Consider the following 26,259-nt stretch of genomic DNA (forward strand, 5'->3'; position numbering starts at 1 on the left):
GGATTTGTTCTAAACTGTGCTTCATTGTGGCAGATGCTCAAATGAGAAATGTATCTGCTTGAAACAATTTTGAAAGCTACTAATCTTGAACAAAGTTGTAATTTGAACTGAGGAACATTAATATCAAACCTCAAAGTGAGTAAGTGCTGACATCTTGGGGTTTTTAACATGTCTCAGGACTGTGGTGAGTGATTGGGGTGTTCAATCTACATTTATATGCTTCCTTCTATACTCAGTAAAGAGAACAGCTGGTGTTCATTCTATGCCTGACCTGTAGATGCCAGTCTTTAAGAACATCATTCCATTATTTTTTGCCAAACCCCATTCATATTGAAGAAGACACCTAAAGTGGATGATTTTTAATATGTGTTCTGAGTTTCTGCATGTGAGTATAGCTAAAAATACTGAAAGGACCTTTTCAAATATAAACATTTCTCTCTTCAGGTGAAATGGAAGAAGTCAGATGTGAAGTTTGAAGACCGATTTGACAAGTATCTTGACCCATCTTTCTTTCAGCACAGAGTATGTATTGTTCCATGACAGCCTTACAATACATCCCTTTACAATGGTTGCATTAGTTTAGATGTCATGCAATTTTTGGATTACATCCTTGAATTTTCATATTTTCCAGGTGCTCTGGGACAATAAAGCAGGGAGGTCCGGCTATTGTTTAAGTGGCAATGTTGCTGCTAAAATAGGATGGCTCCATTCTTTTGGAGCGCTTCAATAAATGTGCAGACAAGCCTCAAGCTTGCAGAAAATACAGTGTAGTTCAAAAAAATACATTCAGGTGACCAGAAGCAATGAAACTTCAGGGACAGGACTGTGCAACTGTGTAAACTGAATAAGTGCAGTTGGCCATTGGTACACTTCTTTCTGAATTAAATGCAGAGCAATAAGCATTAACTAAGCCAGTTATCAGTTGTGGCGCTGTCAGTTGTGTTTAAATCTGTGGTTGTAATCTCCTTAGGGGTAGTGTACTGAGCTGTGCTGCTTTCTGAATGGAGGGACTTTGCATTCTGTTTGGAGCTCAGTGAAAACCAGAAGTATATGCTTTTGAGGGCAAAAATAATGCTGCTGCACGTTTTCATCCTGTGCAGAGCAGTAATTCCTTTGGCTTCTCTACTTGAACCTCTTCTCTAGGAAGGCAGCAGTACATCATGTTGCCTTTTGCTTACCAAGGGAGCATGCACAGCCAATTGTTCAAACTTTGCTGCTGCTTAACTAAGTTGTGATAGCTTGCTCCTGAGCAAGGCTGGCTGATAAAAAGGTTTATGAGTGGTGTTTCACAGGCTAGTTTTAGTGTCACTCTCTGAAAATGTAGTGTTACTTAGCTGGTGCTGACAAGTGGTCCTTATAGGCAGCAATTTATCATTATTGGAACAATTTGAAACACATTTACAGCTCTGAATTTTATGTGTGTGTTTTCTTTTTGTAGATTCACTGGTTTTCAATTTTCAATTCTTTTATGATGGTGATCTTTCTGGTTGGCCTGGTGTCTATGATATTAATGAGAACTCTGCGAAAAGATTATGCAAGATACAGCAAGGAGGAAGAAATGGATGATATGGTAAGACCTGCATCCATGCTTTAAAAACTCCTTTTTTAAGGCTTATTGTTTTCCTGTTGTACATTCATTGTGTTAGCAGCTCTGAATGGCTTTCTTCAACTGGACAGAAATTGCCTTTTGTGTGTCTTGGAAGTGTTACTGGTTTTCTTTATAACATGCTTCTAGGTTGCGACCCAAAAATCTCTCTCTAGTCACTGTGTTAATGTTCATATCCAACCTTAGGATTAACTAGGTCCATTCTGACTTTGTAGTAGAAGCCTGATGTACTCCTAAGCACCTCAGAGGCTTTAGGGACAGGGAGGGATTCTGATAGATTTTATTGTGTCATACATTCAGGTAGTAATTTGTTGTCTTCATAAGCATCTGAAAAGTAAACTTTTCGATTTGATGCATTTAGAAGACAAGACACACTTCACTTGAAGTTGCTTTATTAAATCAGACCTTTTGTTTTTATGTAGCTTGTGTGTTTGTCTTTAATTGTCATGACTAGACTTAAAATTTGTTGTTGTTGTTGTTCCCAGGACAGAGATCTAGGTGATGAGTATGGGTGGAAGCAGGTCCATGGAGATGTGTTTAGACCATCCAGTCATCCTCTAATATTTTCATCGCTTATTGGGTCTGGCTGTCAAATTTTTGCTGTGTCTCTTATAGTTATTATTGTTGCAATGATAGAAGATTTATACACAGAGTAAGTATAATTGTGCCATGTCTTCCATATATAAATGTTTAAGTGAACAAAATAATTACAAAAATTATTGTTCTAACTGGCCTGAAAAAAAGTGTTTGAGAGTCTCTAGTAGTAATCTGTAGATCAGATGTAGTATTAAGAAGTGCTCTTTTAATTTGTAATGAAACTTTATCCTACTGTTATCACGTTAGTCAATTTCCTTTGATTTTCCCTTTTAGTGCTTGCTTTTTGAATGATTTATTTTGAAACTAGTTTGTTATTCTGCAGAATCACTAGTAGATAATATGGGAATTATATGGATTCAAAGGTACATATTTCACTCCTGGTTTCACCCAGAGTGACAAGATGTTAGTATATTTCTGGCCCCACCATGTCCTGTGAAGACTGAAATAAGAGTGTGCTCTGTTGTGAATAGTCCTGTTTTCTGCTGACAAGTCAGTATTAAGTCAGTCTTATCACAAGTCTGCTTGGGAATGAAAATGTAATCCTTTAAGTTCTTTTGAACACATTGTGCTCAGCTGGTGTTGATGTAAAATCCCCAGAAATATGTCCTGACCGGAAAGAATCAATCAAAAAAAAAGAAATAATACTCAAGTTTAAATTTAACACACCACTTGTAGTTCACCTGTTTTCTTCCTTTACCTCTTAATTTGATTGAGATTTTTGGGTTACTGGGTGGACTTCATCTGCTTCTGTAGTGATTGTGTTTTGGGTATTGGAGGGAATTATTGGCTTGTGTTTGGGTTTTTTGGGTTTTTTTACAAGTGATTTGTTTTAAGCACTGACTAAACTTTGATCTGCATCACTTGTAACTTGATTTTAGCAAGTTGTAATACTTCTGATGTGCCGCTAGAGGGAACTCTTGCTTTTCAATTTAGTGGCCTTTTACCGGTGTGTTTAAAAAGCCACTCTGTAGTACCAGAATCTTGGCATATTTTCATTTTCCATAGGGTGTTATTGCCCTCCTTGTGTCTCATGGTTATATTTCTGGACAAGCATACACACACGCTTTTAGTTGTGCAGCATATCAGCTCTACAGAGGACAAAATGAAACCATTTCAGAATGTATGTGCCCTGTAGGGAGGCTGTAGGTTAGTCATGTCACGTGTAAAATGTATCAGATTAGTATTTTTTGAAAAGATGTGTGCACTTAGTCTTTTATTGCAATAGGCCTTTCTGTCACTTTCAAAGTGAATTTAATTCTGGGTGTGTAGTGGAACAATTGACCAAATGTGGTGCAGACAATTGTTATGTTTAGGAAAATAGCACCAAGTCTGGTGTTTTTACTTGTAGTCTGGATTTACACAGTGGCAGTGCCATTTCAGACTGTGCCTGCTCTTGGGGGTTTTGCATGTGTCTCTAAATTGTCTTAAGTTACTAGAAGCTTTTAAAACACAAATACTGGTTAAACAGTCCTTCAGTGTGTGTGACCAGCAGGTATATTTGCTTTGGTCATGCTGTCATGGAAGCTTAAGTGCTAAAGATTGCTTCTTTGAGTGCAGCAGGCATCCAGGAATGGTTCCTCAAAAACCAAAATGGCAGTAACTAGAATCTCTCAGAGCACCTAATTTGAAGAAAGAACAGTAAGTCAGCTGAAAACCTACTGCTATTTGCTGTCGAAGAATAGCAGAGGGATGTGGGGAAACAATTTTATTAATGAATAACATTTATATCTTCCTATTCTTAGATATGATCTTTTAAAATGTATTTGGAAATGGCTTCTTTGATTTAAAATTATTAGCTTTGCTTGTAAGATTTCAGAAAAATTATGCCAAAATTAGTAGTCCAACATTTAATGGGGTGACATTTAAAAATTACTAAGCTCTTCTGATTGCACTACTTAATGCTGATTTGTGACTTCATTATAGTATTTATAGTTTCTAAATCTAATTTTCTGCCAGATGAGCACTTTCCATCTTAAAAGTTAATTTCTGGGGGATGGCAGAAACATTATTCACAATCTTAGTATATTTTTGTTAATACTGGCCTTTTGACATTTTATCTGCAGTTGAATCTTACACTTAATGGATGTCATGTAAATAATTATTTATGCCCAAAGTAGACACATCCAAATGTCAGGGTATATTTATCAGAGGTGAGAGTCTGTACTCCAGTTAAAATAAATGCATGTTAGGAAAGACTGTAGTATGTCCAAACTCTCTTTCCCACATTGAATTAGACTTGGCCAAAGCCTTATGTACAAACAGTTCTCATTCTTACACAGATTTTACAGTTCAAGCACTTCTAAATATTTGTATTACATAAAAATATTAAATAACTGCTTCTGCTAAAAATACAGGGTTTTTTTGCTTTAATCATGTTCGGTTTTGTATGTCATTATGTCATTTACCAAAAACATCCTTTCTTGTAGGAGAGGATCAATGCTTAGTACAGCTATATTTGTTTATGCTGCAACATCACCAGTGAATGGATATTTTGGAGGAAGCCTTTATGCTAGACAAGGAGGTAAATTGTTTTAATGTTTCAGCATTTTCATTGCATTGTTAAATGGAGAAGTTATTATTTTATGATTTGTACCAATGTAGAAGAGTCCTCATGGAGTTAGATGGAATCCATTAGATTCCTAATAAACACGAAATATTTTGGGTGTATTTAACTTTCATATTATCTACTCAGTCAGTACTGGTTATGCTTTCTGAAAGGCTAACTGAAGTCTTAGGTTAATTTAAAAGAGCTAAAGAGCTGTTAATAGTTGTGACTTCCAAATTGCTTGTTATACTCTTGTATATAATTTTTGGCTCATGACATCCACAGAGTATAATAGCCTTTCTCCTTTGTGTAACATGTTGTTAAACAGCTCATGTCATCTTCTCCAGATGACTCCTACGTGGTCCTCTTCTTTATGCACTGGAGGGGTTGTGTTTGGCTAACACAAAAAGGACAAGTATAGATTATTTACTAGACCATTAATTGCAGATGGGGAGAACTGTTTATATCATCTTTTAAAGAGAGCTGTTCTACTTTCCAGTATTGCTCTGCTTTATACTTAGCAAATCAAAATGAGCATCAGTAGAGAGCAGAAGCCAAGTAAAATTGACAGAAGATTTGAACAGGCTGTCTTCAAATGCTCTCCACTATGCCTCTGAGTTATGACCAGTTAGATTCTTGCAGTGCACTAGCTTCATCCATTCCCTATGCTGCAATAAAAGAATAATCAATATCTATTATCTTCTAGAGTGCTTAAAAAAAAATTCTGGTAAGTTCATTAAAGAAAATTTGTATCTTTTTAGCATGATATACCTGTTAATGTTCAATCTCAAGTCTACTTTGAGTTTGGAAGTTAGAAGTTTATTTTCATGTGGCTTGTTTATAAAGCTAGCAATTTGTACAAAACCAGATCTAGTTAGGAAAGGGGTGCTGTGCTGTAATGTATTGTGATCTGTAGTTGAGCCAGATAAGCTTTTTTTTTTTACAGGTAAACATGTAGCAAACCATGAAATGCTGATTATGTGGGCACATGGTGAAAATACTAATGGTTGTCTTGGAAAAATATGCTTTTAAAAATATTTTTTACTTACTGCATATTAATATCACGGTGTATAAATGTAGACAGTTTTTAAGAGCATAGAAAGTACAGGGAATACAGATAGGGGAAATTTTTAAGGAGTTGCCCAAAAGGATTTCTTTGATCTCCTCAGGGAGCTCTAAACTTAGTTATAACTGCTAACAGATGTTCTGTTCCCTTGATGCTTGGACTTTAGAAATCACTTTCTTTCTACCTTTTCTGTATATATATAAAATATCAAGAGTCCAGTTTTCCTGTATGTTAAATGCTGTGTCATTTTGCTTTTTAGCAGGGATAGCCCTTTCCTTAATGCATCCTGAAGGTGTGTCTGGGTTGGCTGGGTCCAGCTTGGACCAGGGCAACCCCGAGCAGGAGCTGCCTGGAAGCAGCTGCAGTGCTGAGCTCTCCTGGGAGCAGTGCTGAGCTCTCCTGTGCTCTCCAAGCATTGTCTAATGCTCTGCTATCTCTGTCTTCTCATCTGCACCTACGTGCACCCTCAGCTTTCACACCCCAGGTTCTTTGGCCAGCTTAGTCAGCATATGCTGTTCTTCAGCTGAAATGTTCTCATGCTGTATCCCTTTTCTTCTTTTCACCTGGCCCACTAAATTGATTAATGTGCTGCATCTTGTGAGTGACCAGAGTTAGCTGAACCTTAGTTTGCTCTTAGTTCTTGTATTGATGTAGTATGTTGTTACTTACTTCTTTCACCTTTTCTTGGGAGAAGTAGTCAAACATGTAAATTCTGGAGTGCTTGCTAATTTTTTTTTTTTTTTAATGTGCTGTATTTTACCAGTCCCATTGAAATGTCCCTTCTTACAGGAAGGCGATGGATAAAGCAGATGTTCATTGGAGCCTTCCTTATTCCAGCAATGGTGTGTGGAACCGCCTTCTTCATCAACTTCATTGCCATCTATTACCATGCTTCAAGAGCTATACCCTTTGCAACCATGGTGAGTTGTTTCAATGGCAAATTTAAATTCCACTGTACACACAGAAAAATGTTATTTTTTTAATAGAAATATATTTGTGAGTCATAGTTTAGAGCTAGCTAATTAGAAGTTTATCATGGAATGGGGCTTAAGGTGCTTCAAATAGAATTAATTTTAATCACAATAGCAACAGCTGCTGGATGCCAAAAACAGTCTTATCTCTGCTTAAAGTGACACTTAAAGTGACGTTGCTGATTCTAGTCACCTCCTCATTAACAGTACTTTCAAAGCATGCCTAAATACCAGCTTTTTACCAGTTGAATTCATTTCTGTAAAACCACTAAATGTAATATAAAGCTAAACATGATTATAAATTCTTCACTTATTTTTTCTCATTTTCTTCTTCAAGAAAATAGATTAAAATTCTATCTTTGAGTATGTTTGTGTTAGTTGGTCAATGTGTCCCAAAGCAATATTGTGTTATTTTCTCTTTCCTATGCTAGCAACTATATACAGTACTGTCATAAAAGTTTACAGCATTGATCTTTGACTGTTTTACTGCTAAGCAAGCAGTTATGGTATCCCATCTCTCACTTGTATTCTCATTTGAAGGCCAGGAATGCTGAGGGAAGGCAATTCCACGTGTACTGAAGTTTGTCCTGTGAATCTGTTCAACTGATTTGTATTTTAAGACTGTAGGCATGTGCATGGAAAAGCAAAATGATATATAAATCTTCAGGGTTCAATTCACCAGGATGTTAGGACTCTCTATACACAGTGATTTTAATGTTTGCAAGGTTTTATGAAAGCGTTTGAATCATTGTGACTGTGGCAGTAAAACTTGAGTGGAGTTAGCAGGCACGCAGGTTATGAATCGGAAACTTCATCAGCATGAGCAACGCTCTAATGGCTTCAAATCAACAAGCTGGTTTGTAGAAGGAAATGGAAATTGTTTGCAATTACCATGTTATGCTTCAGGTTGAAGTCCCCAGGAAGCCCTCTGGCTTTATGGATGAGATCCCTTTGTGTCTTTCCACCTCTGTTTTCAATGTTATGAGGCTTCCAGAATTGTCTAATGTAAATTTGCTGCTTTCTTGGGGAAATAAAACCTCTGCCACCTAAATGTATTAGAACACAGAAATAACTTCCTTTACCCTGACATGTCTTGAAACCATCCTCCTTGGCTTAAATTGCTGGCCAGTATTGCCCCTTCATCTTGACTGCCATAAATCTGGAAAAAGCAGAAACTGAGTTACTGAAAAAAATTCCATAGCAAAAAGTTTGCTAAGAGACTATTCTTAAATATGTCATTCTGTACTTAACCAGTTTTGCATTGCCACTTCCCAGTGAAGTATCTAAGTAGTCTCTGTGACTTAATTCTTCCCTCCAGAGGGATTTTCCTATGGAATTTAGGCAAGGGCAGCTAATAGAATCAAATCCAGGACATCCAAACTGACACTCAGTTCTGTATCTGTCACCTACCTGGTATCTGTTTTTCTACACTTTGTCTTGAAGTCCTCAAATTGATTGGGCTCTTCAGGACCTTCATGCATTGTTGTAGTCTGTTTTGAACTTCAAAACTTCATTCACCTTGTATAAGTCATTCCTGGTGTCTGGGATCTCCTTGAAGATGTGGTAGGGTCTGGGAAAATGGAAAGCTTGTTTCTGAAATCAGTCTTCACTCTTGGGACTCTCCCTTTAGCCCTTTTAGATATACTTGCAAGCTGTCTTACTTATGGAATGCCTAACCTTCTGCAGGGAAATAAGCCATGAGCATAAACAAAGGCTTAATCTCTTCCTTGGGGTAGCTTTCAGCTGTCCTTCCCTTCAGAATGATATCAAGAATGTGACAGGTTTTATTCAAATATGAGACCTTTTTAAAACTTAATGCATTGAAGCTTTCCGGAGCATATGAAGGAGATACAAAATCTGCTTTTTTCACTCATCCCTTCACCTTTATAGGAATGCAATGGATACTGTTCAGTTATTCATGCCTTTGGAGTCCAAATTTGATTTGTTGGTGTATTTTGTTTATTATGTCCTCTTACTAGTGAACATTGAGTTCTGAAGTTGTTATACATCTTGACTTACTGTCTGTTGATGTTTATCAGTCTTTCTGGTATATTTAACAATCATCTTTGTATTTGTGTGTGTGTGTGAATGATATGTAAAAAGTGGAGCTTGGGAGATTTAAGAAGACTTTAAAAATAATGGTATGTGAAGTGATTTCTCCATAATAAGTTTGAGGAGTATGTTACTAGTTCTGTGCAGAAATACTGACTAATGCAGAATTTCTACAGAGTACAGCATGATTGAATTTGAAGGGACCATTTTAATTCTGGCATTTCATAAGTTGTGACTGCTTACCTTGTTCTGTGAGTGATGCATAATTTAAAGATTTCCATTAAGGCTACTATGACTAATGTAATATTCTGACTGCAAAATCTATGCAGCTTCTATTAACTGTTTTAAGATTTATTATTTTTGTTTTGTTTGAACAGTAGGTTCCTTTGTGGCTAAGGTTTCCAGTGTGCATTTTTAATGATTTAATTAAATACGGTTAAGGACACTGTATTTCTCTTGGGATGGAGACCCTATTGTTTGCATCTTTTGTACCTTGTTTTGAAAAGAAAAAAGTGTTTCCTCCAACAGATAGCTTAATCCAAGCTGTAGGTTTCCCTGACAGCTTTGAGTTGATATGAGTATTGACTGCCACTAAAAAAAAGAGGACCTGGTAGTGCCAACCATTTTCACGCCTTAAGCCAGATAAAGAAATACACCTCACTAAAAAAAGGGAGAAGATCCTGTTACATGCATTCAGCAGAAAGTGACTGTGCAACCATTGGTCAAACTCCTTCATTTTGCTAAAAGTAGATGCTCCTTAATTCTTCTGCCTACATTTTCAACAGTTCAATTTATTACCCAAAGCTACAGTCTAGATTAACAATTTAGTTGTAATAAAGCTTGTAACACTTTATGTTGAAGCCTTCTGTTCTATTCTTTTTCTTGTAATGTTTGGACAATGTGCAGAAAACTGTTGTGTTACAGAAATTTAGTAACCTCTATATGGGAGGGAGTCTTATGACTGAGAGTGCATTTTGGTAGCTGACAGGGAAGATCAAGCTGCTGCTTTGACAGTTAATTTTTATTGCTTTTCTTCACTGTGCCTTAAGCAGACGTGGCACCATAGCCTGCCAGTAGCTGTTTAATATTAGATATGCTCATAAAAATTTTAATTATCACCCTTGAAAGAAGTTTAATCTACAGTTGTCAGGAAATATGAAACATGTGGCACTAGGAAATAAATTATATCCCTCTTCACAATGTTTCCTTTCAAATATGGAAAACTGAATTCTGCACATTCAGTTAAGGGGAGTAGAATATTCTTTCCCCATCAAAACAAAACAAAAAAGGAGTTAGAAGGAATGCAGGCTTGGTGAGGTTGACAGTCTCTTCTACAGCAACTAAAACCTGCAAACTAAATTGGCTGCTAGTGTGTAAGATATTTTGTACAACAAAATTGCAACAGTCAAAATTAAAGAAGTATTTTTTAATGTACTGGCTTGGTACAAAAACTCACATAATTTGTTTTGGGTAATATAGATTATAAAGAACCTCTTCTTGTTTGCTTGATGAAAAACCAGGTTTGAAGATCCGATGTATTTGCCTCTTTGCATAATTTGTGTTTTATGAAGTAGTCGTTAAAATGGTTCTCTGAATTTCTCATGGCTGATGTTACAGTAATAACTCTTAAAACACTCAGAAAGATATAACTTTCTTATCTCTGCCTGTCACACAACTACTGTTACTGGGATTGGATTTTTTAGTATGTTGTCAGTGACTTTGGCAGGAGGGTAGAACAGGTTTGTGTGTTGGTCTTGTCTTCATTTCTCCTTTCCATTTGTGATGGTGGAGGCCATTAAGTGCCTGAGCTGCTTTTCCCATTGTATTCTTACTCTTGGAAACCTTTTAGGCAGAAGTCTTGTAACTTCACCTTTAAGATGCTTGTTACCCCAATATCCTGTGTTTGCTTCAGTTAGGATTTAGACTCTGTAGGTTTGGATATTGCCCAGCCTGCAAACATTGTCCTTGCCATCTGTGGCTACGGGCACTACCTGTTTAGTTTGAGAGGAGGGGCACTGGTTTTACCTCAGCCCTGTAATGAAGAGGAACATGCCTGAAAACCACCAGGTATCTCCAGTCATCTCTCGCACCTAGGGAAGGCTTATTATTGCCAAGAGTGAAGAAAGTTGTTTTAACAGTCATCAGTCTGAGCAGGTAGACTACCTGTGAGTCAATGAGTGAAAAGCAAGAAAAAAGATGCTGCTGAGTTCAACATGATGTGTACAACCAGTACTGGTTTTGTTGGTCATCTTACTAAGACCAGTAGGTTGCTGTCTCTAGAATGGTCTTATCTCAGTAAAAAGAACATGCACAACTTCTTCATTCTGGACAGCTTATCAGAGCCAGGTGGGAGTAGGAGGCATTCCTGAGCCTCTGCTATCACTCATTTTTGTTTGCTCAGTTGTGTCTCCTTTGCGCTCCAGACTTAGCTCACATAATTTTTAGACCCCTGAAGTGGCTTCAGGATAAAAAGGAAAAAATGTACTTCACTTTCACATGTCCTCAGAACACAGGATAGCATTAAGACAGGTGGCATTTCACTGTTTAACAAAATGTTGACTTTATCTAGTGCTGCTGCTAGGTATCACTGAAGATGCTGGCTGTTCTGTTTGAAATCAGTTAATTTTTCAGCCAAATGGATAACAGAATGTAAGGCGTTACACCATTATCAGTAATACTTTGGCTAATCTGATAATGAAACCACAGATTTTTCTGAGAGATGCCAATTATAGGTGTACTAGGGATAGCTTGACTGTACGTATTGAAGACATTATTCAAGGGACCTTGATCTGTTTCAGCTTGTTTTATGCAGATGAACATTTTAGATTTCAAAGCTACTGCTGAGTCAGTTTCCTGGACACAACAGCCAAGCCCTGCTGGATCAGGTTGAGCCCTTTCCTTTCCCACCTGGTTTGAAGCCATTCAGCTGTGCTGAGGGTATCGCTACAGTGAAATGCTACTGACAGCCTTGTTTCATCCAGGAGTTTGCCAGCTAATCAGTAATTAGGCCTGGATGTTCCTTGCTTGGTTCCTTGTCCAAGGTTATAATCTTTCTGTGTGGATTCTGTTAAATAGACACATTTTGCAAGATGGACAAAAACAAGATGCTAAGTGTTGTTCCAGGTGAGCTTAGAGCCCAAGGCAGTTCCTGGGCAGTTTCTTTGTACAGTAAAGCAGTGGATTCTCTTTCTACCATTGTCCCTAGTCAGGTGAAATTTTTAAGATCAAGAAATTAAACTACAGTCATCTTAAAACCTGCACTATAAAAGACAGTTGTGGCTGCATGAGCAGTACAGATGCCCTTTCACACTGCCTGGATCTGAGCTTTCTGCCTCAGGCAGGTGTGAAAGCTACCTGCTAGAACAACACCAAAGAGCAGGAGGGACCACCTGACACATCCAGAGGGCCTTGCAGGAAGCAGAGCACACTCTCCTTGAAAATGGAAGTGGTTTCAATTTGTTCAGCTCAGAAATTTTTTGGATACTATCCAAACCTTAATTCTTGAAAATCTCTTCTACCCACTGCACCTCAAACAAGCTGGGACATTTTGGTGAGGATTTTAATAAATGTAGCACTCAAGATGATGTTCTTTGATGTTTCTGATACTTTTTGATATTTTTCTCTGAAAATTCTCATCTGCTCCTTCATTTAGACTGGGCAGTTTTCAAGGGCAGAACCTGTATCCATTGAGTGAGTTGTATGCTTCTCCTGAAATTTATTCTTAGGCAACCTCAGTATCCTACTTAAAACATTATGCTTGCTTACCTGTGTTTTTTGAGTAATGGAAGAAGACAAATGAGAGATACTAAATTGATTGTGTAAAAACTGCTTTATTGTTATTATATTATTTATACTTCAAGTATAAGTACAGCTTTGCGTCTTCTTATTTACCAGTGGCGCTTCGTATTTTAATGGCTTATGAAGTAATTCTGTAATAACCTCTTCTCAAAGATATACAGAGCAGTCTGGAAAGTGCTTCTGCTTGTTGAGCCACCAGTTTGGTGTACCCCTCCTGTGAAGCATGAAGGCTTGCTCCATCCAACCCCAGGCAATGTTTTCCCTTCACATCTGTCCTAAGCTAGCCAGTAATAGAAGAATAACCCACTGACTTTAGTCAAATGCTGCCTTAAATTTGTGTTTCACCTATTGCTGAGTTTGTGTTGAACTAATGTCATTCTTTCTTTTCAGCTGCTTGCTGTAGATTTCTTAGATACAACATACATGAGCAGCTTTTATTTATCCTCAGAGTAACTGCTTCTAAAGCAAGTCAATGTGTGCTCTTAGATCTGTTCTGCTCTCTGTTGTTTTGCGTTAATCTGGACTTTACATTCTGCTGGAGTGAAGGCAAATGTAGCTCCTTTGCTCAGGAGGCACCAGGGTGTACACAGAGCCTCAGGCAACAAGGCCATTAAAAGGCAATATTTTCATATGTTTGCATAGAAAAGGTCACAGGGTCAGTATTCAGTACTGTGGTGATTGCATTATGGGCAACTGTTCTGTCTTTAATTATCAATATCAAAAAGTTACCAAACTGTCTAATGCTATTTCTTTCTGTGCTACAGAGTTATGAAGACAGAATGTCTTGTTTCACACTTGAAATTTTCCTATTTTGGGAGATAAATTATATTGCCTTTAAGGAATAGAAAAAATGGAGCTAGATAAGTATAGTGGCATAAAAAGATTCATGGTAGATTTTTAGAGAGGCTGTTCCACTGGAAAGAGCTGGAGCATTGGTTTGACCTTTCCTGTATTGTACATAAACTTGATTTCTATATGTAAGTAGGTTTGTTACGTTTCTAAATTATGTATCTTTGTGTACCAGTGGCCACTGGTTTCTTTGTCAGTCAATGTTCTTAATTGCCTGGTTGGTGCATAGTGGAAAACATTGAACCCAAAATTGAATCAAAATTGGTAGCATTCTTACATGGTTTTGTGATTGTTATTGGGTTGGTTGGTTGGCTTGGTTTTGGTTTTTTTTGTATTGGATTAAAAGTTTTGCACCCAACACTTGTAATTTTGTGTGCAACTACCTAACTGCTAGATGTTAATTCCCAGAGAAATTCCCACTTGCACTCTCTGCAAAACTGTAAAAAACGCTAACAACACTTTCTGTTATGAAGTACCATGAAGATTTCTTTTTATTTCTTGTGCAATGTATTGAGTATAATAATTAGGTGGAAACAGTAAAGCAGTCTGTAATGGTTCTGTTTTCTCAACTGATGGATGAAAATAGGCTTGATAATGTTTATTAGAAAGTTTCTCAGGGAAAAAATGCTTCTATTTGGTAAAATATATGGTGACTAATGCTTCATAAGTAGGAGTATGATTCTACAGCAATAACTACTAAGGACTAATACTGGTTGATTATCTTCTAATGTTGTCTTAGACTAGTTTTTTTAATTGCAACTGCAAATTTTTGCTTGCAGGTGGCAGTGTGCTGTATTTGTTTCTTTGTCATCCTTCCACTGAACCTCGTTGGGACTATTCTTGGCCGAAATCTGTCAGGACAGCCTAATTTCCCGTGTCGTGTCAATGCAGTGCCTCGTCCTATACCAGAGAAGAAATGGTAAAGACGAGCATAATGTTAGCTGGAAATATTCACTTCAATACATTTAAAATGGCTTTTCTGGTCTTCAGCTTTAATGGAATAATTCCTTTTAATTTAAATTGAGTTATGCCTAGAAGAACCACTCAACTGACATTTTCCTAATATGATTTTTCTTTTGAATTAAAACACCGTGGTTAATAGTTGTAGCAGATTTTACACTCCTGGATCACTGATTCACATTTTTCCTGAAATGCTCTTTAGTCCCTCTGTAAAGGGGGTGGTGCCAACTCAGTTCTTGTATAGATATATTGACACTAAAACCTCTCCACTTCAGTTAATGCCTCTTACAGGTTTAGGATTGAGTGTGCCTTGGAGGCAGAACTGTTCTGATTAATGGTCTCCTAACACAAGCTGAGACATATTTGCAGGGTTATGGTGGGGAGAAGCTTGCAATGCTATTCCCAATTCTGTACTTTTGTTGATGGCACAGAGCCTAAAATATTACAGGTATATGGTTTGAACTGTGAAGAAGGCTTTATAATTTTTGACGTGAATGCAAAGTGGTGCCTAGTCTCAAAAATTATACTTAGGTTTTTGGAAAATTATGAATGCAATCACTTTTTCCTATTAATTTAATTCTGAGGTGAAAGCAGCAAGCTACGGAAATTAAAATATCCTCAGAGGATTTTTAATAGACTTTTCTTGCTTTCCCTGTTCAGAGGAATGGAACAGATGAAGTGAAAGGGGCACTGAAACATGTAAGCCTGTAATGTCCAAGAAGTGCAGCACACTGAGTCTCTTGTTAGTGGTTGGTTGTGCAGCTCAGATGTTAGAATTTAAGTTATATTGTGACCAGTATCTTGGAAATCTGATGGATTTTTCTGGATCAGCATGACAGTTAAAAATACTTCTCTTGATGATGATGAAGTAACATACCATCAGCTTAGACAAGTCTCCCTATAAATAATAAAAGAAGCAGCAAATGAAATCACCGGTTACTACCTGGATTCAGCATCATTGCAAGTGCTACAGAGAGGTCACCTTTTAGTGACAGGGTCTTTTACAGGTAGCTGGGTATTCATGTTTAACTATATGTTCATGACTCAGTATAGCATTAAAAATGAACACTGGTTCTTATCTATATAACTATTATCCTGTGAAATTTTGCCTGTGCTTTTTGCTGTATCTGTAGCCATCAACAGCACTGTGTTTTCACTGCTTTCCTGCAGGGCTAGTGGATGTCATGGAACTTTTTGTCCAGAAAGATTCTTTCTGTGGCCTTAAGGCTGGTTAGAGGGCTAATCTTATGCCTGTAGGTGATAGGCATGAGCTTCATGTTTTGTTTCACCTTTCCCCAAGAGTAACTTCTTGTTTTATCCATACATGTGACATTTTTGAGGGAATCTTTCAAATCTGCTGGTATGAGACAGAAGTGTTCTTGTTAGCATGCCTTTTAAACAATCTTCTGTGCTATATTAATAATCTGGTCTTAATAAATGATGAATTTCAGTTGTCCCTAAACTAATCCTAATATCTTTCAGGTTCATGGAACCAGCTGTTATTGTTTGCCTAGGTGGAATCCTCCCTTTTGGATCAATTTTTATTGAAATGTGAGTACCTCAGCTGTTTCCCAGTTTGGTTAAAAATTACAATTTAAGTTGAATTACAATATCATCTGCATATTTTGTTTACTCTCTTCAGGTATTTCATTTTTACTTCATTCTGGGCTTACAAGATCTACTATGTTTATGGCTTTATGATGCTGGTTCTGGTTATCCTGTGCATTGTGACAGTTTGTGTGACCATCGTTTGTACGTATTTCCTGCTAAACGCAGAGGATTACAGGTGGTAAGTGTTGCACTGTTTTCATAGTTAACCAGATTGGGAGACTTTTGTGGAAAAGCAGTGTTTCTTCAGTCTAGATGGGTCTTTTCCAAGTGCATTGTGCTTCTTGGGAAGCCTTTTGGCTGTTTGTATGATGGACATGTGTGTTTACTTTTAGGCAATGGACAAGCTTTCTTTCTGCGGCATCAACTGCGATTTATGTTTACATGTACTCCTTTTACTACTACTTTTTCAAGACAAAGTAAGTGATACTCTTCTTGCTTGAGTATCAGATTTCTGTACTGCCAAATCAGTTTTATTTATAAAAAACGGGGGAAACGGCTAGCATAACTTTCTATCTTTCTTTTTCAGGATGTATGGCTTGTTTCAAACATCATTTTACTTTGGTTATATGGCGGTATTTAGCACAGCTCTGGGAATAATGTGTGGTAAGTTCCAGATATTTTGAAGGTTTTCTAACAATTTTTTTCAGACCCATATTTCTGACCTTAGTTTGTGGTTTTGGTGGTAGAGTGTGTATGTCTGCAAGATCTGCTCAAAAAGTCTTTAAGAAGAATCTGAAGAGTTTTCTGCTTATACTTGGTTCCTGCTTTATATAGGAGATTCCTATGGATTGTCTCTTCTGATAGGAAGATAATTTATATACTGTGCAGGGAATTTCACCCTCTGTGCAAGCTTGAAAGACTCAGTATTTGGCAAGAAATCATGCAAAATAAATTCCAAATGAAGTTGAGACCATGCTAGCATTTTGCTTTGGATTTTTTACTGTCACCCAAGACAAGGAGCTAGGTGCACCCTTTGAGGCATCAATGATAGCACCATAGTGATGACAGGACCATGTGTGTCTTGTGGCATGTATATATGAGAGTGAGCAGAACAGAGGACTGAGAGCTTGAGGATAACATTTGAGAAATAAGTATTGCAATATTCACAGGTGAGGAGAGTGCAAGGTGCTCCTGTGTGCAGCTGGATTTCATTGCTTTTTAAGATACTATTTTGACAGATGCTTATGGCAGTGAGGTCATCTGTTAAAGCCAAAAACTTACTCACATGTTAACTTTATTTTTATCATTTCCTTTATGACCTCCAGCAAGTGCTTCTTGATTCTTTTGCACTTTTCTATAATGTTGGTTTTTTGGTAAGTGATCTTAATTAAATACTTCTTAGCAGTGAATGAATAGTCCTATAGCTGCTGGGGAGATTTCTTAGAGTTATATTTGAGACACTAGATGTCTTACAGGAACTTACTTCTGTAAAGTATATATTTCTTGATACCTGAAAAGGGTGATTAATATTACAATGCTTTATAAAAAGGGAAGGGAATTCATCATTTAACAGCTGAGTACCTGTTCCCCTTTTCTCTCATACAATGTAATTTTGCTTCATCAGGTTCTTGGCACATTACAAGACTTCCCTGCTGTTTTGGTAGTCTTGCAGCCATTTTTTTTCTTTAATAGGCTTATACTTTTCAGCTCTAATGTTTTCTTTCAAAAGTGCTCAGGCTACTATTGATTAAAATGTCTGTGATGCAGAAGCCAAGCTTGTCCACCAGTTTCTGTAATTAAAATGTGTTTTAAAATACAAAAACGGAAGATTGTCAAATGATTTCTTCTCATGGTAGGACACTTATTTGATGGAATATTAGCGTAAAATCCAAATTTTTCAAAACCAGAAAATACTTCAGCACACTAAACTTTATTTCCACAGCTCTATTGAAATTTCTTTTTGTCTTTTTAAATGTGTTGGAAGAGAAGCCGTGAGATTCCTTTTTACTGAGAAGTGCCATTTTCAGTATGTGGAGTGGAGAAAAAAAATCCCCTGTCAAAAAGCATTTGTGTAGGGAACTTGCAGCCATTGAGGTCTAACAAAAACATTTGTGTTAAAGAACTGTGCAGTGTGTGTGCTACTGCCTGTAGGTCTGTGAAAAGGGCGTGGAGCTGTTCTCTGGAGGCTCACATGGGTGGGCGTGTTGGGTATCACAGTTGGATGTGAGATGAACTAGTTAGGGCCCAAAGCAGCCACAGGGAAACTCTCTGTAGGAATGGATCATCCAGCTCTGGGTTTAATGCCCTTGACAATGCCTAGTGAACTCAATCCCACATGTAGTGGGATGCTTTGATCCACAAAGTTTGCTGCTCTCTGCAGAGCATCTGAGTTCTGGGACCGGACAGTGGGGAGCCTGTGAGAATTTCCAAACCTTTTGAGCTCCTCATGTTTCCCTCTTAGTGGCAGAAAAGGTTAAGACTCATTTCCCAACTTAGTTGGAAGGCTTAGGGGCTACATAACATAGAAAGAACCCTTGCAATACCACACTTCAGCATTTAAGTGTGCTTAAAGAGCTTTAAAAAAAATTTGGTGCTTAAAAAGTCACAACTGTAGTAATTGGTTTGAAGTAATAGATGGGAGTTAATCTCTTTTTGCTTTGTGGTTGTTCTTCCTCAGTATTTGGATTTTTCTCTTTATTTAAAAGCTTATTGTTCTGCTGAAATATGCTTGCAGTCTATTTCTGCTGAACCTCAATAGGCCATAACCAGGTTATAAATATCATCTGCTAAGGTGTTTAATAAACAAATAAAATATTTCCCTTTACTATGTATTTTTTTATTCAGATGAGCCAGCTGCCTTGCATTTGAATCAGGAGGATGTTCTTTAGTCCTCATTGCCCAGGGTTTCTGCCTCCCTGCCCCATGTTTTATTCAATGCTGTGAAGTAGCCCTGAGGCTTAACCCCTGCCTTGGGTATTGGCCATTAGTGGCCTTCCTGGCTAAGGCACCTCTCTGATTCAGAATAGGTTATGATTTGTTTATGGGGATGAGAGCTTGTGGTCTCATGTGACTGCTACTCTCTACTCCTCCCCCTCCCTTCCACCTCATGCATTCTCTAGATCCCAAGTGAAGCACAGTTAATGCTTTGTTCTCTCAAATCTCTGTGATACCTGGCATCACATCACTAGAGGAACTCTTAAAGAACAAGTTCTGGAGTGTATCAGTTTAGCACTGGAAATGGGCATTGGATCTGTTGGCTGTGTTTGCTTTTAACAGGAAAAGCCTGGTGAGTCTTAAAGCAGAAGTCCAGTGCCATTATTTTGTTAATTTACTTCATAAGACAGAAGATTAATTTCTTGACAAGCAGCAGAAAAATCTGCACATGCTTCTGTATGACTCCAAGCTCTCATCATCTCTTCACAGCCTGCACTTGGGTCTGTCCAAGTGCTGCACTGGTCTCTCCTTGAACAGTCATGCCTTCCTTCTGCTGCATCCCCAGCTTGCTTGCAGGCAGCAACCTGATCTTGTGTGTGCTGTGCTTGCTTTAATGGAACTCTGCTTTGCCCAAGTTAGTAATGCAAATCTCTTGTTGCTGGCCAGTGGAATGGTTGCCATGATATTTATACAACTTGGAATGCTGTCCTTTACAGAAGCTGAATCCACAAGCTCCTTACTGCTCCAAAAACGCTGGAATGATTTATTATTATTTATTTAGTTTTGCCTTGTGCAGATTTCTTGATTGGGTATAAATATTGGACTTTTGAGGGTCTAAAAATGAAAACTTTGTGACAGCTTAATGGCTGACTTCATAAATTATCCCATCAGTCTCCAGGATTTAAAGAACTCTTCAGAATCTGAATAATTCCATAGTCAGCAATGCCAGCTGCAGGTCTGTACAGATTTAATATGTAAAGGCAAAACAACCACTTTATATCTTTATATTTTTACTGGAAAGTTTGGCTTAAAAATTTTAGCATGGGTTAGACTTCTATATTTAACATGTCTTCTCCAGTTCTGATGCATCCTAATTCAGTGCAATGCTTTGTTCTGGGCTTTTCTTCATTTCTTCAAGGAAGGAAAAATATCTTCTCTCTTAAGAGTGTTCTTTACCAAGCATCCAAGCATTTAATGTTAGGAGTTCTCTGTAGTGATTTACAGACCCTGACTTCTCTATCCATTCTGTAAAATACAACTGTGTTGGCAGTCAGACAGCAGTTGTCTCTAATTCTTGCCTGATTTTCAGCTTCACTTCAAACATGACGATCAGCCAAATTGACTTACTCTCATTTTGCTTGGAAGAGATGAAGACATTCCCTGCTGATGTTGTAAGCCCACAGTATTTACTGAGCCTGGCAAACCTGAGCTTCTGGGTTTGACCAGGAGAGCTGATGAATCTCTTTCTGAGAAGAGGCCTTAGTCCAGTGCATTTCTTTAATTTTTCTGAATGTCCTTAATACTGCAGTATTTTGGGTTTAGCATAAACTGTTGCCCCTATCAAAAACTCAGTGACCTGTTCTTTTATTACTGCTGTGACAATGCATACTTTGTTCATGACTCTTACTAATTTGAAAACCACAGGTTGCAATTTCTTGAACTACTAACTGCTACTTGTTAATGTCTTTGTACAGACCTCCTTGGAGTGTAAGACTCCTGGGACGGGGATCTATTATTATTTGTGCTTTGTGGGAGGGGAGAAGCCATCTGCCAATAAAACACTCATCCAGAAGGCATGTAACTTATAATAAAAACCTGCCCTCCCATCCACCTTCCCTGCAGAGTGGGTGATTGTATGTTTTTTACCCTCTGCTCAGAAAAAATGGACTTGATTATTGGCAGCAGTAGGGGGGCTGCTATATTTATCAAGGCCAAGTGAGCTTGGCCTCTTGGTAAGATGGCTTAATGGATTTGGATTGCTAGACAGGGGAAGTTCCTTTCAGGGGGAACATGGATAATTAGAGTTTGAGAACAAGTATTACAGGTAAGAAGTTTCTGTGTGCAGAGTAAATGCTTTGTGTGACTTTCTCTGTTGAAGTGTGCGTGGTTTATGCTGCTGGCTGGTTCTGATGATCAGCTCTCTAACATATGGAATGTTTTTGATTTCTTTTGCAGGAGCTATTGGTTACATGGGAACAAGTGCCTTTGTTCGTAAAATCTACACTAATGTGAAAATTGACTAAGGAAATAAGAAAATTGAACTATGGATCAGCTCCTGTTTTCCTGGGGATGAATTTGCACAGCAAAAAGCGCGAGAAGAGATTTGGGTTTTAACACTGGGCACTATATGGGTCTCCATTTCATGGATGGCTTAAAGTAACATCTATTTCATTGATCCTAGGTTCTTACTGACTGCTTTCTCCAACTGTTCACAGCAAATGCTTGGATTATATGCAGTAGGCATTACTACAGTATGTGGCTAATCTTTCCCCCCCAAAAAACCAACATCAAAAAACAAAAAACCTAGCTCATTAAAGATGAATAGACTAGCTCTCTTCAGTGAAGAGGACAAACAGTTTGTTTAAAGCATTTGTTCCATTCAATATAAAGAGGGAAACTTGGCTGCTAAAACTACTTGATTAGTAGTCTTCCTGGTACTCAACATTTCTAAATTATGTAAAAATGCTGTTCCAGAAAGATTACTCTTCTGATTTTTACTGCCATTGCCAGGATAGGAGGTATGTTTTGTATTTTCAACTCCAGGTGCTTTTTGGTTTATTTGCAATATCAACTACCCTACACTCATTTGTTAAAAAATAATTTAAACATATATAAAACTCCCATATGCATGTAATATATCAGCTATTGCCTAGTTGGACCAACTTCCCTTTATTTATCTTTAAAGTAATATCCAGCTACATCTTAAATCCATCCAAAGAAAATACAGTCTGAAGACGGGATGTGTTCTCTGCAATGCAATTTACTGTACAGTTAGAAAGCAAAATGTTAAATGAAGAGGATTGTTTGTTTTTTAATAAACACTCTGAGGTCTAGATTAAAACAAAACCAACGTTTTAACTGAATGTCTAAAGTGATTCTCCTTTTTTCCAAGTTAGTCTTGCATATTTTTTTTTGGGTTTGGGTTGAATGAAGATTTTCCTTTAGACATCATACAAGGGGTAATAAGTGTATATAACATTAAATAATGTAACTTAGGTGTAGATCCCAAATGTATTTGGATGTACAGATTTACTACAGAGTACTTTTTCTGATGATTCGGTGTAAAAATGTGTGAATTCGGGTGGCTTTTTACATCTTGCCTGCCATTGCATGAAAAGTTGGGGTTTCTTCACAATGTGTGTATGTCATGCTTTTCTGTTCTATTTCTCAAGCTCTTACAGGAATTAAATTTGTAATTTAGAACATTTTAATTTTTGTTAATCCTATCTGAACACTTTTGTAACATCAAAAGCACAGTTGCTTTAGAGTGTTCAGAAAACTAAAATAAACTTTTCAGACAAAATGTTTTGATTGTGAAAATAGATGAGTTTGCAATTGAGAATGTTTGAAAAGGCAATACTGCTGAGCACCAGTTTCTGTATACAATATTAGCGTGGTTTTCATCTATCAATCCCCCTTCTTTGAATTCAGAATTTGCTTACAACTGTATTGTACAATACAACTCCAAAGTGAGTGACCAACCCAAAAAAGATTCTTCTTGGCTGTGGCAAAGTGTTTTGTGATCCAGCCAGTGTACTGGGAAAAGTGGGGGTAAGTGTGGACTGAAATAAATGGGCAAATAAAGGTTAAGTCTTTCTAAGATGACTGTTAATTATGCACTGTATTTAGTTAGAAATATCCTGAATGAGTTTGTGACAGATTTGAGAGCCACTGGGCTTGATTTTTTCATGGGGTTTTTTTCAGACATCTGCCATGTAGGAATGTTTTCATCAGTGTGGCTATCTGAAATAGAGCACCTGCCATGTAAAAGGAAACTTCTGAATTTAAAAAATGAGCCAAATATTTGTATTGATTAGCACTGTACTGTTTCTGTATAAAAAGTACAGATAATGCAGTAGCCACAATGAGAAACATCCGTATTTAGCTTGGTGAACTGTACAGGTAGGTAATAGAGGGAAGCAGTGCATCCTTGCTGCATATGGCTTCTGAAAAGTATTTTAGCTTTTAGCTCTGATTTCCCTGGCCAATTTTAACTAATCTGTCAGAAAATAATTAAGTTTTGCTTCAAATGAATCATTGCTGTCTGTAGGTGAACACTCTGCTGCACAACAGAATAATTTTTGTCTGTTTTGTTTTGAAGTACAGGCCAATTTTAAGATGAGCTTATAAACTGGGTCAACAGTTAGTTTATCATTGTTCCAAAACATGGAGACTTAAAGCAAAGAATGGATTTTGTACTAGTACTTGCTGTGGGAAGCCCTCTTTTCCTTCTAAATCTGAAGTGAGAAGCCATTTTCTCCATATAATAAATACATTAAGTAATCTGCCAAGATAAAAGTTTTTTTAAAGGGAATGTTATGATAATGGGTCTGGTTCTCTGTTTAGAGCCCTGCTATGTGATTAGTCTATCAGAAACTTCACCAAACCATTTGTGAATTTCATTTAATCGCTTTTTAATGCCACAGGATGGTGGGTTGCCTACTTGCTTTTTCTATCCTCTGGTATTTCTGGCTTTTGCATATCCAGACAGGATTGTATATCTTCTAAAGTGACATTGGAAAGATACTTACTGCACAGGCATTGCTTTTGTTTCTGCAAGCAGGTTCCTCTGGAGAAGTACTGTGTTTAAATAATTGACATTTTTATACAGCCACCCTAGCACGTAAATTGGGAGTTTGCTTTGTTTTCTCCCTTTTGGTTTCTGAAGGAGTGCAAAATGTGACCAGTTTTCAACAGCTTGTCTTTATGGTTGCTGTTTGGGGCAAGGCTGTTTGCTCCCCTTCCCCCTCCTTGCCCTCCTCCCCAAAAATGTGGGTATAGCTTGAACCATCTTGCTTAATAGAAATTGGAAGCTCTCTGCTTAGATTATGTAGTCCTTCCTCTTTTATGGAAGAAATAAAGATCTTACAGACAATACTCCTCTTACCATGGTTGTTTCTTAAGAGTTTCTGGTCCTTGAATTCAGGCTTTTTGATAACTCTTGAGTTGGCTGCTCAGCGCTTTTCTTCCCATTTCTTGGTACAGAGGCCAGGGATTTGGGTAAATAGTTGCATAAGCAATAGCCAGTCCTGACCAAATGTTTTAGGTAAATATAATTGTAAATATTTTCAGGTGAGGCAGAGTGCAACATAGAAAGTGCCTCTTGTAATTCATATATGAAAATATATGAGTGCTGGATTGGAGGGAATGGACACTGTAAATAATCATTACATTATGCTCTTTTTGATGTCTGAATGTTTTGAAGTCACAGTGTCTATTAATTCCCCTCCAAAATTACATTCCAAAGTGTATAAAGGGCACAAAAATTGTTTTTTGTAGGATAGTCCTAGGTGTATTTCTTTAACAAGTTTCAGTTTAAAAAACAAACCCAAAACACTAAAACAGTAGAAGCGATAGCACATTCTTATCACTATCATTACTGCAGAGCTAACACAAATGAGAAAGTTAAGTTTTGCTCTAACTTCAACATCACCAGTATCCAGCCAAATTTGCCCAAGGGAGTGTATATATACATGGTTTCACTGAAGACAGCAAAATTCTGTAACTGAGTGCTTCAGGAATTTCTCCACTGCAATGTGTCCGGAAGGCATCAGCTCAGGAAAAGACAAGTCTCCTCTCTAGTCTGTGGACAAGTAAACTGAAGAGTTGGAGCTGGAGTTTAGGGCTCCTGTTTTCTTGAATAAATTCTTGACTCTGCAGCTTATGGTTCATTTCAAGTCTGTTGGAACTGTAAATTGACGAAGAATTCCAGTTTTGGATCCCTTGGATCTTTTCCTGGTTAATGCACTATGGCAGAGCAGCCCTGCAATGGCTGTTAGCACTGCTGCCATCTACAGTCAGTGTCTCATACCAGGGGTAGCCCTGAAGTCACAAAAGCCCCTGCTGTTGGACTGTTGGAATAAAGCCACACTTGAAAGTGTTGGAGCAGTGTGTTTATGGCTTGAATTCTTCAGGAGCATCATAGCTCATTTAAAAAACAAAGTTTTGGTGCCATTTGTTTTCCAAAGCCTTTCAAGGGAACATTTTCATTCTGCTAAATGGCATCAGTGAGAAAATTCTCAAAACTTGCAGAGGAGACATCTGCATGTGCATTCTGCAAGTAGTGTGCTTTTATCCAGGAGTGCGTTTTCAGTTCAGGAAAGGGGTTCTTTCTTACTTTCAGTACTTTCATTCAGTGGTTCTGAAATTTTTCTTCCAATTTTGGGAGTTTGGGTTGTGGGGGGAAACTGTAAAGATAATGGGAGGACCCATGAATCTGGAAGGCTTTGTGTAGTTCTTGGAGAGAATCACTTTAAGGGGCAGGAATTAATTTAGGAAAAGGATAAGAAAATGGCTTTTTTATCTGGTGGACTAACCTATTTTAAAAGCAGACCTTGAAACAGATATGCTGTTAACAATGTCATTGCCCCGCAGCCCTGTACCAGTTACAGTGTTCTTATTTTCATCAGTGTATTTGCCGACAGTGCAATGCTTTTGCAAAAAAACAAGGACTCATTTGCTGTGAACAAGGGGGTGATGTTGCCTGGTTCCAGCATTTTTGCCTTATTGATGTATTGATTTTCTCACCAGCTCTTAATAATACAATACAGAACAACTTGTCAAATTTCTCTGGAGGTCCTACCATGCTGAGGCTTGTTTGGTTGTGAAAACCAAACCCATTTGAGCTTTCTTTACATTCTACACAGATCTCCTTCAGGACCATGGGCTTGGAGAATTCCAAAGCATTCCTTCACAAGCTTGTGCTTATCCTTCAGCTGGCATTGCATGACTACAGCATTCCAGAAAATACATGTATTTGTAGATTGGGAGTTTATGTATAATTAACAAAATACCTAATTTTACCGAACTGTTATTTTAGGATTCTCCTAATACTGTGAGGTGTGCTTACCCATATGATGCAATGGTTACCTAGATAGATTCCAGTTCACCAAAGCTTAGACCTAAGTCCTATAAACTGGAAATGCTGGATCTGGATGAGAAAGGCCAGTCTCCAGCAGTTCTGTGTAGCAAGCTGCCCAACCTAGAAAAATGTGCTACAGTTAGACACCACACAGTGATTTTTTTTTTCCTGAACCCTGTGTGTCACAAGCTTTTATTTGGTTTCTGAAATGTTTTGAGAGCTGTAGTAACTTTTTCTGAGCAGCTTCGA

The 26,259-nt window shown here is 37.7% G+C and overlaps 1 protein-coding gene across 2 annotated transcripts in view; it reads left to right on the forward strand.

Moving 5' to 3' along the window:
• The window catches only part of TM9SF3 (transmembrane 9 superfamily member 3), a 41,930-nt gene extending 17,904 nt beyond the window's left edge, over nt 1-24,026 (forward strand). For both annotated transcript variants that reach the window (XM_054636953.2, XM_077183148.1), the window contains exons 5-15: nt 445-522; nt 1,439-1,570; nt 2,092-2,258; nt 4,630-4,724; nt 6,604-6,734; nt 14,264-14,403; nt 15,927-15,995; nt 16,087-16,233; nt 16,388-16,471; nt 16,582-16,658; nt 21,105-24,026. In XM_054636953.2, the coding sequence (XP_054492928.1) occupies nt 445-522; nt 1,439-1,570; nt 2,092-2,258; nt 4,630-4,724; nt 6,604-6,734; nt 14,264-14,403; nt 15,927-15,995; nt 16,087-16,233; nt 16,388-16,471; nt 16,582-16,658; nt 21,105-21,172 (1,188 nt within the window). In that variant the 3' untranslated portion in view covers nt 21,173-24,026. The remainder of the gene's footprint in view (nt 1-444; nt 523-1,438; nt 1,571-2,091; nt 2,259-4,629; nt 4,725-6,603; nt 6,735-14,263; nt 14,404-15,926; nt 15,996-16,086; nt 16,234-16,387; nt 16,472-16,581; nt 16,659-21,104) is intronic.
• The last annotated feature ends 2,233 nt before the right edge of the window (nt 24,027-26,259 follow it).

This window comes from Agelaius phoeniceus, chromosome 9, assembly GCF_051311805.1.
Source record: "Agelaius phoeniceus isolate bAgePho1 chromosome 9, bAgePho1.hap1, whole genome shotgun sequence".
In the NCBI taxonomy this organism is placed as follows: domain Eukaryota; kingdom Metazoa; phylum Chordata; class Aves; order Passeriformes; family Icteridae; genus Agelaius; species Agelaius phoeniceus.